We start from the raw sequence: 14,630 nt of genomic DNA, 5'->3' as shown, positions 1-14,630 counted from the left end.
AATGGCATAGCCAAATGACTTCAGATAGTGAATCTGGAGGGACGAACAGCAGGAGAGATGGGAAGCACTACAAGTGGCCAATCCGTGTGGCTTCAGGGCAGAACTCTGAGGTTTCATGAGATAACTTTCTCCGAGATAGAAAAGCAGGATTCGAGCTGCCACTGAGACGCCACTATACAAAGGAAGTATACAAACCCATGTCTCAACACCAAAGATCCTTCATTCAATCAATCCAAACCAGCAGGCGAGGGTCTTTTAAACGTGGGTTTATTCCACAAAACCCGACGCAGTACAGCAGACAAAATCTTCTTCCCCCTCCTAGCCCCCCTAGCCGTTTGTCAATTTCTTTACTCTTCTTTCAATTTATATATTCTCAGAGAGTACATTAACAAGGAACCCTCCTCCTGGAAAATGCTCGTATTTGCTAGAAAGTTCCACATTCAGAAGTAACTGGACATCTCTTACACACAATATATCCTTATATGCAGGTCAAAGACAAACTTCAACATTATAACCTGTTACCATGAGCACGAACATGAAGAAAGGGAGCATGGGGATCACAAAGAGGAACATGAGTAAGAGGAGCACATCAACGACAAGCAGAGCAAGCCAGACAACAATGACAACATGCAGCACAAGCCCGACAACGAAGAACAGCGCAAGCCTGACGATGACAATGATGTAGCAGCACAAGCCCGACGATGACGATGATGAGTAGTGCAGGCCCACCGACAAGCAGCGCAAGCCCGACAACGACTCGCAGCACAAGCCCGATGATGACTAGCAGCGCAAGCAAGACGACTAGCAAGTCCGACGACGAGCAGCACAAGCCAGATGACGACGAGCAGCGCAAGCAAGACGACTAGCACCTCAAGCAAGACGACTAGCAGCTCAAGCAAGACGACTAGCAGCTCAAGCAAGACGACTAGCAGCTCAAGCAAGACGACTAGCAGCTCAAGCAAGACGACTAGCAGCTCAAGCAAGACGACTAGCAGCGCAAGCAAGACGAATAGCAGCGCAAGCCAGACGACGAGCAGCGCAAGCCAGATGACGACTAACAGCACAAGCCAGATGACGACTAGCAGCGCAAGCCAGATGCCGACTAGCAGCGCAAGCCAGATGACTAGCAGTGCAAGCCAGACGACGACGAGCAGCGCAAGCCAGATGACGACTAGCAGCGCAAGCCCGACGACGACGAGCATCACAAGCCAGACAAAGACGACTAGCAGCACAAGCCAGAAGACGACTAGCAGCACAAGCCAGATGACTAGCAGCGCAAGCCAGATGACGACTAGCAGCACAAGCCAGATGACGACTAACAGCACAAGCCAGACGACCAGCAGCACAAGCTTGACGACGACGAGCAGCACAAGCCCGACAATGACGAGCAGCACAAGCCAGATGATGACTAGCAGCACAAGCCAGACGACTAGCAGCACAAGCCAGACGACTAGCAGCGCAAGCCAGATGACGACGAGCAGCACAAGCCCGACGACGACTAGCAGCGCAAGCCCGACGACGACGAGCAGCACAAGCCAGATGACGACTAGCAGCGTAAGCCCGACGGCAACGAGCAGAACAAGCCAGACAAAGACTAGCAGCACAAGCCAGAAGACGACTAGCAGCACAAGCCCGACGACGACTAGCAGCACAAGCCTGACAAAGACGACTAGCAGCACAAGCCAGACGACGACTAGCAGCGCAAGCCCGACGACGACGAGCAGCACAAGCCAGATGACGAGCAGCGCAAGCCAGATGACGAGCAGCGCAAGCCAAATGACGAGCAGCGCAAGCCAGATGACGAGCAGCGCAAGCCAGATGACGAGCAGCGCAAGCCAGATGACGACGACTAGCAGCACATTCCAGAAGATGACAAGCAGCGCAAGCCAGATGACTAGCAGCGCAAGCCAGATGACGATGAGCAGCACAAGCCAGGCGACAACTACCAGCGCAAGCTAGAGGATGAATGGCAGCGCAAGCCAGACGATGACTAGCAGCGCAAGCCTGACGACGACGAGCAGCACAAGCCAGACAAAGACGACTAGCAGCACAAGCCAGAAGACGACGAGCAGCGCAAGCCAGATGACGACGAGCAGCGCAAGCCAGATGACGACGAGCAGCGCAAGCCAGATGACGACGAGCAGCGCAAGCCAGATGACGACGAGCAGCGCAAGCCAGACGACGACGAGCAGCGCAAGCCAGACGACGACTAGCAGCGCAAGCCAGACGACGACTAGCAGCGCAAGCCAGACGACGACCAGCAGCGCAGGCCGGACGAGGACTAACAGCGCAAGCTGGAGGACGACTCGCAGCACAAGCCAGACGATGACTAGCAGTGCAAGCCAGACGATGACTAGCAGCCAGCACAAGAACGATGACGAGCAACACAAGGAGTTTACATTTTGTATTCCACCGATAGGCCAGATCTGCATCAAGATCTTAACCAAAATCTAATTGGCTTGTTCTTGTCACCTACCCAACTCATCCACCAAGTTTTGTCCCAAGCCATCCATAACATTTTGAGATATCATGCTAACAGACAAACAGACACGGACAGGGGTGAAAACACAAGCTTCATCTACTTTCAGTGGTGGAGGTAATGAAGAGGATTGAGATCTTACCATCATCATCACACTCCTCCAGAGGTTTCTGGAACTTGGCTCGTCGGGGGTCCAGCCATGATGTTGTCTTACTGTCATGGCTGAAAATGGAAATAATTTCAAAGACCAAATCAATGTTCTCGATTTAAACTTTTGCTGAGAACAGGTTATACTTACATTAACACATTAGCCATGCAATATGTATCGTCCTATCCTTTCCAACACACAACTGTCTACTCACTCAATGAAGTAGACTTCACCCTCACTTGTGTAAGCCATTTCCCAGTTGCCAGGCAGAGGTCCGAGATCTGAATCAGGTCCTATGGGGTCTCCACTTTGAGTTTGTTCTGCGCTGCCCTTTGACTCACAAGTGATGGCCCTTCCAATCCACTGTGCATCGTCCTGGATACTTGTAGAGTTCACTCCATTCACTGCCAAAATAAAGACGATTAAATTGGCTTTTTCATTCCTCAAGACAATGATGATCGTACATTTTTGCATATTTTTATTAACAGATGACATGATGGGTATACAAAGAAATATATATTTTATATTTTAAGCCTGTGCTGTATCCACATTAAGAGAAGGAGGAGGAGGGGGAGGAGGAAAAGAAGGAGGAAGAGAAGGACTAAGAGAAGATGGAGAAGGATGAAGGAGAAGGACTAAGAAAAGAAAGAGGAGAAGGACTCAGAGAAGGAGGATGAAGAGAAGGAGGATGAAGACTCAGAGAAGGGAGAAACGGAAGAGGAGGCAAAGGAGGAGAAGAATAAGTAGTAGTAGTAATGACAGAGAGAGAGAGAGAGCGAGAGAGAGATGAGAGAGAGAGAGATACGGAAGTGAAACTCGGACAAAGATGCAAGAGTGATAGGGAGACGAAGAGGAACAAGAAAGATACATGATAAGGAGTAACAGAAAAAGACGTCAAGGAGGAAAATAAGAAGATGACAAGGAGGAAAAGATGATGACAATAAGGAGGAGAAGACGACGACAAGGAGGAAAAGAAGATGATGACTACAAGGAGGAGAAGACAACGACGACAAGGAGGAAAATAAGGAGAATGACAAGGAGGAAAAGAAGAAGAAGAAAAAAATATATAAGGTATCCTCCACAAGAAGCCAATACAATGAAAATCAAGTTATTCAGGGAAATAGTACAACAAAAGAACTACAAGTACAATTGGAGGCTGAGGTTCAGTCACCATCACTAAAGGAGCCCTTGGAACAAAGAAGATAACGAGCTCCCATACTAGAATGTCAAAACATCACAACCTGCTCCTTGAAAGGTGATCCTACTGAAATGGCAGCAGATACTTTTGGTTTTGGAAGGGCTCCGTTCAACCTTCCGTCCCTTGCTAATGGAGACCAATGTGAGGCAATTGTTTGTTGGTACACAGCACAGTTAAGAACGACAAAATGGCCTTTATCTGTGTCTCGATTGATTTGAGATTGTACACCAATGCTCCACTTCCTTTACCATGGCGTGACACTGCTGTGCAAACAACCATACTGCTTCCCCAATGTGATCAACATTCATCCAATTATTTTTCATATCAGTTTCCCTACCGGAAATAGCCGCTGGAACACCACCATTCAGTGGTGACGTCTCCTGCTCTACTGGTTCATCTAGTGCCACAGAGCCTGCCTTCTCCATATTGCTGACGGATTTGTTTCGCCGGCGTTTGCCCGACGAGCTGGGGTTTGCGCCAGGGAGCAGTCGGTCTCCAGCTGACAGACAAGGTACCGGTGTGCCGTAATAATTCCCTGCAATGAAAAAATATAAATATATCAAAAAAAGCAAGCCTCACATACTTCTCAGATAATTGGATCCCATACAAATATTTCAACAGGATGATAAAACCACAAAAATGTCAGAGATAGGAAAGTTACAAAATATGCACAGGTACCTCTACTCAATACTCCACCTTTGACTTAAAACTTGGTACTGCACATACGACAAAACGAAACGAGAACTGCACACGGTAGAGAGCATACCTCCGCCAGGCTGAACAATGTACATTTTGTATCCCACCTAAAGGCCGGATCTGGATCCGGAACTGAACCTAAATCTAACCGGCTTGGTCTTGTCACCTACCCAATTCATCCACTAAGTTTTGTCATAATCCGTCCATGTTTTGAAATATCATGCTACATATCGTTTTTGGTCCCATCTCTCAATAGCGAAGATTCACTTTAAAAAAAATTTAAATCTCATATCCAGATCCAGGTCTTCACCAAAATCTAATTGATTCAATCTTCACATACCCAACCTGTCCACACCAACTTTCATCCGAATCTGTCCCCAACTTTATGAGATATCCTGTTCGCAGACAGAGACAGAAGTAACAATCCAGAATAAAGAAGAAGATGTGTATAGTATACCGTCGTAAGTCCCTGTCTCAAGAAAAGCACCACTTCTCTCCAAGGAAGCGAATGCCTCCACGCTGATGAAGTTATAGTCCAGACCAGCTACCTCCTCATCCCGAGGAAGCCGGGTTGTACCTGTGGGGAGGGAAAATATATATTTAAGCAATTCATTTATATCGCAACATTAGAGCTTCCTTAGTAACTTGCAAATGTTATGTTATAACATTTCACCAGTCAAAGCATCCAACCCAGCTTCAATGGTCAATCCTACATTTTTAGGCAGATCTCTCATCCTAGAAGAACTAATTTTATGCACTCCAAACAACACACTTAAATTGGCAAAATATTAAATCGCTAAACATGCAAATTCAATGGACACATTATCATTGTGCAAAAAGGGCACTCTTATACAGACAGCATTTGATGAAGCAAATAAATCTAAAAGGAAAAGTGGGGTGGGGAACGAACGAACCATTTTAACCTCACTACATACTACGGTTTTCGAGATCATATCAAATAACACGAGGACAACACAAACGGATAATCACAGCATAAATCTCTGCGATTATCGAATCACAAAAGCTTGCGCAGGTTTCGCTGGCAAACGTGGCATATCGATGAGGAACATCATCATCAGATTAATTGTTGCCCTTGGAAGAGAAGGCAGCAGCTCAGTAATAGAAACCCTCAACACACAAGACTTCACAAGGTGAAGGTATGCAAATTTACCCCCTCTCCCTCAACCCACAATGCACAACAGGTGCGCTGTGGTTTGAAGTGCTCACCGGCAAGAAGAAATCACCAATCGTCTCAAATAATCACCCTTCCCTGACCGGATAAAAACATTGCCAACGTGGTGCACCGGCCAGCCAGCTGTGACAGCTCTAAACAATGTCCTGCACCCAGCCTGCCTCTCCCTACCGCCCTCTATCGCAAGCACACAGACGGAATCACAGTGCTTCCACTCAACAAAGACCAAGTACCTTGTTAATGAGCTGCTCGTCTGAACCAACCACCATCCTCATCTTGCTACTTTACCTCCATCACATTAGCAATAGCAAAGCAAACGGGGAGGCATTTGTACATGTTCAGCATAACAGGCCAGACCCATCGACATCATGTTTGCCAAAGCACAGTTCACGTCTCTAATGGTCATGCCTTAAGCATGTGCAGTGCAGTGCAGGGCTTAGTGGCTAAAGTAATATCATGCACCTAATCAGATAAAGCGTCTTCATCCAAGCTTAACTTGGAAAGTAGTTCATAATTAGCATCTGCTCAATAAAGATGTTTCAGCACCAATAAGGGCACAATAAAGCCCCAGGGAAGCAGTTATACATCAGCGCACTACAGCACTGGCATCTCAAGATTATTACAAGAAGCTACCAGCTGGGGGAGCTTTGTACGAGGCTCTGTCATCGGAGACATTTTCACAATAGTCCTTCGCCCACCTGCAATCGCAGATATTTGCAAGCAAATGCAACGACATCAAAACAATGTTTACTTGCTGTAAATTGTTCTCGAGGTTGGATTAAATTAATGTGCGGCAAGCCAGAAACCTTCATTTCTTGAACAATTTTGACCTTTGACATCTGCCTGCTTTTATCTATCTGTAGAGGCCGTTTTAAGGTATGTTTTTGCCCACTCTTGGCTGCATTCCTTGAAATAAAAGGCTTGGCAAAAATAATGTTCTCGACCATTTTTGAACTTTGACCCCCTGTAAAATCAAGGACACCAGAACAATGTCTACATGGCTTAGCCTGCGGTAAGACGTCATTTTGCCAATTCTTCACCGAGGCATGGTAGTAGGCCATTATCTAATTTAGTGACCAATTTTGTCCATTGAAAGCTGTAGGCCTACAACACCAAAAACTACTCTAATCCGAAATTTCTCTAGACATCCCGACTGGGGCTTTCTTAAGGCGACTTTGTGCAGAACTTCATCTCTATAGACTCAGATACAGTACAAGAGAATTGTCGGGCAAAGTGTGAGATTTTTTTTTGCCTTTTACCTTTGACCTTCCAACTCCAATATTACAACAGGATTCTAAATCAAAATGAAATTTAAAATGTCTGGGAGTGTGTTGGACCATGGTACCTCCACACAAAATTTTAAAATTGGATCAGAAATGAATGAAGAAATGAATTCGGAGAAAAATGCAAAGAAGAAGGAGAAAAATAAGTGGGGGAAAAAAAATCTCCGCTCTCTATAAGAGGGGGGGGGGGGGACATAGTAAACACAAAAACAAAAGAATGCACCAGACACAAGAGGGCTAGGACAAAGACAGGATTAAGGAAGGATACCACAGACATGAAGGCAGAAGAAGTGCAAGTATATCCACAATACTTTTGTTTATGAAAAGATGCATGCTGTCGAAAAACATACAGGGCACAGTGCGAAGGTACAAGTTGTCTCGGATGCTTTGCTGGAACTCGTGATCAGGAGAACCTTTCTTGAAACGCAAGTTCAGATAATGCCGCAAGTCTTGCGTCAGAACAGCGCCTGGCGAGGACAAGGTCGAGAATATGGTTAAGGAGGCTCTGATTCTGGGAGGTCGGTTGTCCGAACCCCGGTCGAATCGTACCAAAGACTAACTAGAGGTTCCAGGGAACCTGAACTCAACTGGTCTATATCAATATGGTTAGAATATGCATAATAGAACCACAAACCATATAGTTTATATGTGCTAAAAATATATCACAAAAATTGATTTTTTAATATGGCCGCCCTGCCACGCCCATTTTTGGGCGTGCAACGCCAAAATGCAATGCAAAATGCAACGCCAAACTAGTTTATGTCTTAAAGATGCTGCATAACAAGTTTCATCAAATTTAATCAATATTTGTGACTTTTAGAGCGTAGACGTCGAATTGTTGACAGACAGACGGACGGACACTGGGTGTCGACAAAAACTCAGCTGGACATAGTCCAGTTGAGTTTAAAATGGTACGTGCTGCTTCCTTGCTTGATTGCTCAGCATTTATGATGGATAGATCACAAACAACCATACGTTGGCAACCATTGCACAGGCTTGAGGGGATAAATGGCCTTATCCTGCATTGAGGTATTAAGGGAACTCACATTATAATATCAATCAAAATTAAAGCATTATTATTTCCCTCCTGCCCAGTAATACGAGTATTTATAGCTATTGTTCGGCTTAGTAAATACAATAACATACATACAAAACAAAGCAACAGCCCCACAATTTAGAATACAAAAATAAAAAAGGAATATTACCTCGTAGGAAAATTGTAATGCCCAGGAATAGTCTATGTTTGCATCAATTACTTTTTTATACAAAATCAATGACAGCTTTTTTTTGTTCAAGAAAAATAACAACAATAATAATTATATTAATACACAACAGGTGGCTTCAAATGTTATGTAGTTGAAAACCCAAACACCTGAAAGCAGCAAGGCAGGTACACTTCACATTAATTTAAAAGGCTGCAAAAAGCTCAAATAAAAAACGAAGAAGAAGAAGAAAAAAATCACTGGAGGCATTTCAAACATTCGGGAACTAAGCTTGATCATAATGTTGAACCATGGAAGGAAATACAAGAGCAATAACACTCCAGTTTTGTTTTTATGGTTCAAACCAGGTCCTACTCTCTTTGTTTGTTTGTTTTTGTTTTTTTGTATACAGAGTCGAGGCTCGTGAAAGCGCTAACATTTATCAAACAAACAAAACAAGCAAACAAGCAAACAAAGTATATAAAAAGGGGAGCGGTCGACAAGATGGGGAGAGAAGGGGAGGAAGCACACAAACACAACATTTGAGAGCAGGGACATCGGGAGATGTGTGGGAGGGAGAGGGCCTGGGGGGAGGCAGGATAGGTATAAAACGCAAGGACACCAAGGACTTCCAGGAAAGAAGTCAAAAGTCACCTCAAAAAAGTGGATTTGGGGTGAAATTAGCGGGGGTAGAAAAGATCAAGGTTTTGGATTGGGGAAGATAAGAGCTCTTCAAAACGATCATCAAATTAACCAACCTATCCATTTCCATGGTGACTAACTGCAAGAGGTTCAGTTTATTGAACGTGTAGGACTCAACATTAGCCATGGCCTCTCTTGGGCCAACGATTGCAAAGCTGGTTCCACAGCTAACAACAGACTGAACATCCACTGTTGCTCTGAGGAAATCCTTTTAAAATCGAAACTTCTCACAGTTTAGAAGGCCTTTTGAACTCAACGGAGCGCTGCTCTTCTTTGTGGGTTGGGGCTACCGCGTCACGCATGTATCTCCTGAAATTTGTGGTATCTCAAGCTCTCACCATCATTGGCCTCTCCCACCATTTGGCAGAAGCACATGGCGTTTTGCTCACATCACAGACAGATCAAAAAGACAGATCTTTTTGCTGCCTTTCCTCTTCCTCTGCTCATACAGTTTTTCTCATTTGTGGAATTGCCCTTCCAGAGACTGTTTATTTGCACTCCCTGCCAATGCTTTAGGCACACTGTGCACCACCAGATCTCATGCCATCCCCCATAATCTTTTGTACCTTCATTAACCTGACATAACCAAACCCTCATGCAGGTTATTGTTTCCTCCCCTCCTCTCTCTCATTTCCTGTTCATGCTTTCCATTCATCGTGTCCGACTGTAGCACCTCTGCTGACTGGATGGAAGGAGATAACATGACAGACATAGGGAGTCCGTTTCAGAGATGAGTTAACAGAGTGATGAAGAAATACAGGTGAGGTTTCAGCTCAGAATTGGGGAGGATAACCAGACCATGTGGGATTCGGGAAGAGCATGTGTGTCATGGGCAGGATGAAAGGATGAAAACGTAGAAGAGCGGGCCCAGAAGTGAGGCGAAAAAACAAAAGCGTCCACTAACCTGTCTGATAAATGGGAAGCAGACCGTGGGGCTCAACCTCCAACTTTGATGTGCCAACAACATGGAGAGCCTTGGACTAATCACTTCCAGTGGAGGAAGAGTGGAGGCACCTTCACTAGACCAGAGTGGTGCACTATACTCCATGATATGTTGGTCGAAGGCCTTATACACTTAAATTAGTCGAGGGGCTGTTGGATATTTATCTCTGCAGAGAATAACAATGCACTGGCTTGCCTTATGTCAGTTTGGTGTTGTTGTGACATGGGGACGAGGAGTAAGAGGGACTGCATATCTTCCAGTAGTTGGCCAGAAATGTAGGGGGAGGGGGGAGGCCGGGAGGGGGGAGGCCGGGAGGTTGGAAAGCCGATCTTTAGAGGGACAGAACGAGAGCATGGAATTTCTTGCATTGGAAGACATGTACTTCAGGTAGCTTATAAATTCCATTTTCTTCCATATCTGCAGATAGATGTTGCAGCAGCTTTTCACAGATGTGTGCTGCACTATTCTGCGCAGGGTGGAGTTCATCCAAACTTATACAGAGGAAATGGAAAGGTCATCGATGCAGACCAAGAATAAGGTCTGAAATTGCTGCCTTGCGGGACACCAGCCTCAAAGACGATTTTGAGACCGAATGACATCAAGAGTAACCTGTTGTTTCTGCTCCAAGCAAAACAAAACTTGATCGGCATTCAAAGATGGGCACACCCCCCTCCCCAAAACCCCCCATCCCACTCCTGAATGCTTTTAGCAGACAGCTTGGAATGCAAGACTTGGTGCCAGACACTATTAAAGTTTGAAGGATGTCCAGAAAATTTGCCCTAATCTGACTTTTGAGATTTTGATTGTAAATCCATTGTTGAGTTTAAAGAAACAATCTATCCATAGTCGAATAGCCGGGAGTAAGCAGAACCGATGATCAGAAAGAGTAAAAAAAAAAGATAATAGCTTCCATCACTTTGCTTATGATATTGGAGAAGGACGACCAGTCTGTAGTTGAGTTGATTAGACTTGGAAGCCTCATTGTAAATAGGGATGATGGTTGCAACGCTTCCAGGTGAAGGCAGGAACAATGGACTAAGATAGCCTAAAGGTATGCACACTCATCTCCGGGCTGTAAAGCCTGAGTAAGAATCTGGAACCTTTCATCCTCGTATTTTACAAGAAGGGCAAAGTACGAAGCAATGTGTATGTGGTGCTTCGGATGGACGTTAAACTGGGTGTCCTGCCTGCTAGTATTACTTGGTGGACGTGTCGGTCATGAAGAGAAGGCAAGTTATAGTTTGCTCCTTGATTAAAATCCAAGTTCCTGCACTCCAAGTCGAGTTTCCAGTGCCATAGTGGTGATCAGTCCATGATTATAACCCTGCCCAAGAAACTGCTTATGGCAGAACAGACGTTCTGTATCGAGCACGAGGATACATTGTGTTATGCACACACAGCGTGAGGGTGTCGATGGTGCTCGTCGTCCCCATTTGAGAAACACGAGGACGAAAGAAGAGGATTCGGAAAAAAAGAAAAGTTCTTGACGATTACAGTGGCAATTCCAATGTGCTGCGGAGGAGGGAGGGATGAGGGAAAGGAGGGAAGGGAGGGATTTAGAGTTTCAACCGGATGCAAGCACTTATAACAACTCGGTCGACGCTTTTACACAGCCTAAATTGCAGCGCACAATCACAAATATTGTGGCCAGGGTAGAAAATACCTGTGGAAAACGACTTGTTTCTTTACAAATTGGCAAAAGATTAGGGTTTTTATTTTGTCAAGGCAGAGTAGAAGAAAATGGGAAGGGGAACAAAGGCAGCAAAAGAATGGCAGAGTGGGAGGGGAAAAAAAACAGAGAAGAAGGGAGATGGGAATGGCAAAAGCAGATGTGGAGAAGGATAGAACATTCCTAATTACTAATTACATCCTAATTACACAGAGAAGTACACAAAGCACACAATTACCCACAAAAGCACATGAGCAATGAAAGAGGTGATGAATAATGAGGGGATTAGGGGAGGGGGTGAAAATAAAATGTTTCTTTTTTTGTATTCCAATGAAATTATTCAATGATGGGAAGAGAGAGTTTAGAGGGGGACGACGATTAACGGAGCATGGAGATGGAGATCATGAGGAATGATCTAGACCATGTGGAACACACAATGAATACAGCCGAATATGCTAATGGGCGTAGGGTAAAACAATTATGAATACCAAGTTCTTCTACAAAGTTTAAAGAACAGTACAGTATTGGGGTTATGGAGGAGGATAAAGAACAGGCAGGCATGGTGATGGAAAACATGGATGGAAACTAGTCGAGGATGCAGCCCATACTGTGTACAACCTAAGCAAATTACAAACTAAATGTCTGGCAGTTAACTGGAGCTGAGAACCACCCATCCCAACTCGCTCTTCCATATATGTGGTGATTTGAACATTCACCATGCCAAATGGCTGGGTGTTGGTACCTCGTCAACCAAGAATGGCAGTGCAGCAAAGGACTTCTGTAACTCCATGGGCCTCACCCAGTCTGACCCACATTTCTTCCAATGGCACATCCTCCCTTCTGGACTTTGTAATGAAATTTCCAAGAATATTTTGTGTTCCTCTTCCGCTCCAAAATATCAATCTGGTCATACGCTTGTGTGAGTCAACATCTCTCTGGCAATTGTCAGAGAGCTGCCTCAATACCATAGTCTCTGGCAGTTCACTCAAACTGACTGGCAGAGACTGCAAGATGCACTCTCATGTCAAGACTGGTCCATCATTGCCAACTCCCCTGATATGAATACTGGCTGGCATTCCTTCCACACTAGCTTGCTTTCCCTTGTATCCAGATATATACCATCTCGTCGGCAACTATCGTACCCATCCTTTCACCCCTGGTACAGTAATACCCAGAGCCATAGAATACCGGAGTTCAGCGAACTTCACAATAGGTGCCATGTTGGTACTCAACGGTTCACGTGTGGGTAAGCGTTAATTACGTGCTATTGGAATGTAACTTTGAGACCTTTAATGTTCCTTAGACCTTTTTACAGACCTTTGACTTTCGACCCTTAGTCCCTAAACATTTTAGACCCTTAGACCCTCAGAGCTTTAACTTTAGACTCTTATTGAAAGACCCCTTTAGACCCATTAACCCTTCAATATCGTTAGACACTTTACACCATTTAACTCTCACAACCCTGAATATTTCTATCCCCAGTCATCGAGTCAATGGCGAATCTGCCTATATGGCAAATCCGCGAATGTCACGGTTCGAAGTAGAAACCCTCACGTCATTTCCTCATTCATATTTAAACTCAATATCTATATTTTCATTCCAAACAGCATCATTCCAATCATAAATTAATACCATAACAAAATACTATGTTAAATCACGATTGTATTGAGATATTATCAAACCAGCCCATTGTTGTCATCTGTTCACGGATTTGGGAGCGCAGGTTCGTATCGAGTGAATTTCAAAATCATAATTTTATTGAGGAATTTATGAAACCTCCTACCTACCTTACAACATCCGCTGGGACCCCAAAACGTTCCACAGAAGGTTTGGCGGGGCTAGCCCCAAAACTGAGGGAGCAGTTTGCGGCAGACAGACAGACTCCTGTTTTACAATATAGATATGTAATGTCACACGACATATGCATGTTGGCACGTAAACATCATTTTATTATTTAAACCACAACTTGTATCCATATTATATGCTTAGTAGATCGTGCAAAAACACACTGCAGTGACCATGACCAACGCCGGATGGAAATGCTGCAAGTCACTCAACTAATGCGAGAAAACCACGACCCAAATGCATTCATCAAATCTTGTCACCGGAAATCCAACCATGGCAACAACAATCCACCCACACCTCCACACATGGTGGCACTTCCATACATACAACACGCTTCTGAAACCACAAGCCACATTCTACGTGAGTAAAACATCAACATCACCCCACAAACCACAAACATCGACAGCTGTCAAAGCCAAAAGACCACGTGAACAAATTTGACACAAAGAATGTCATCTACAACATACAATGTGAATGTTGTGAAGCCAAATATGTGGGCCAAACATCCAAACGCTTAACTACAAGGCTAACTGAACACCAATGTGCTGTGAGACGACAAAACAGGTCGTCATTGGTTGCGACACACACACACCAACACACATTCTCATGGAATCAGACCACGATCCTTGGCACAGGATCTTTGAGAGTGAACCGCGAGATTATCGAGACCTGGTACTCTGATAATAATTTAAAAAACCCCCATCAACCGACACATCGACTTGCATCCCACATACAAAGCACCACGCAATCAATTACGTCAAAAACGGCAGTTATTTGAATGAAGGGAAGCCCTGTAATTGGCAAGGACTTGGACCAATCCATGACGTGAACCACCCCCAACAGAACTTAACCGTTAACACAACACTCAAACCAACACTCAACGCCTCTGAGGAAGAGAACCAACTAGTTTGTTCTCGAAACGTCAGGCTATTAATAAAGAATCTTAAATTATTTTACTGCTCAGTGTGCCATCCTTTACAATATATATTATATATACACTACATATATATGACCGTGTTTTGAAAAAAAAAAAATATATATATACAGTATATATATATTGTAACGATTTTGAGAAGTGTGTAACGAATTTGAGAAGTGTAACGGTTTTTGAGAAGTGTAACAATTTTGGAGGAAGTGTAACGAATGTGGAAACGTTACAATGTGAACGTTACAAAAGTATGGTAACATCCTCGTAATGTAAATAATGGTCGCAGCCGTCCTCCTAGTTAATTCCATGAAACTTACACGCAGGTCACGATATATCTTTTAAATA

General features: G+C 44.4%; 1 protein-coding gene across 6 annotated transcripts in view; it reads right to left on the bottom strand.

Moving 5' to 3' along the window:
* Window positions 1–14,630, bottom strand: part of LOC137436169 (membrane-associated guanylate kinase, WW and PDZ domain-containing protein 2) — a 151,376-nt gene that overhangs the window by 66,046 nt on the left and 70,700 nt on the right. For 4 of the 6 annotated variants that reach the window (XR_013625005.1, XR_013625006.1, XM_078786895.1 and 1 more), the window contains exons 4-8: window positions 7,347–7,463; window positions 4,979–5,098; window positions 4,163–4,360; window positions 2,842–3,031; window positions 2,622–2,701 (exon numbers count right to left, since the gene is read on the bottom strand). Coding sequence is in view for 4 of the 6 variants with exons in the window: in XM_078786895.1 (XP_078643021.1) it covers window positions 2,622–2,701; window positions 2,842–3,031; window positions 4,163–4,360; window positions 4,979–5,098; window positions 7,347–7,463 (705 nt within the window). In the remaining 2 variants the exon portion in view is untranslated. The remainder of the gene's footprint in view (window positions 1–2,621; window positions 2,702–2,841; window positions 3,032–4,162; window positions 4,361–4,978; window positions 5,099–7,346; window positions 7,464–14,630) is intronic. The other 2 variants (XM_078786898.1, XM_078786896.1) reach the window with 1 other exon arrangement.

Source organism: Myxine glutinosa, chromosome 11 (genome assembly GCF_964187855.1).
Source record: "Myxine glutinosa chromosome 11, kmMyxGlut1.1, whole genome shotgun sequence".
Classification (NCBI taxonomy): domain Eukaryota; kingdom Metazoa; phylum Chordata; class Myxini; order Myxiniformes; family Myxinidae; genus Myxine; species Myxine glutinosa.
This window is presented reverse-complemented; position numbering and strand designations above follow the sequence as displayed.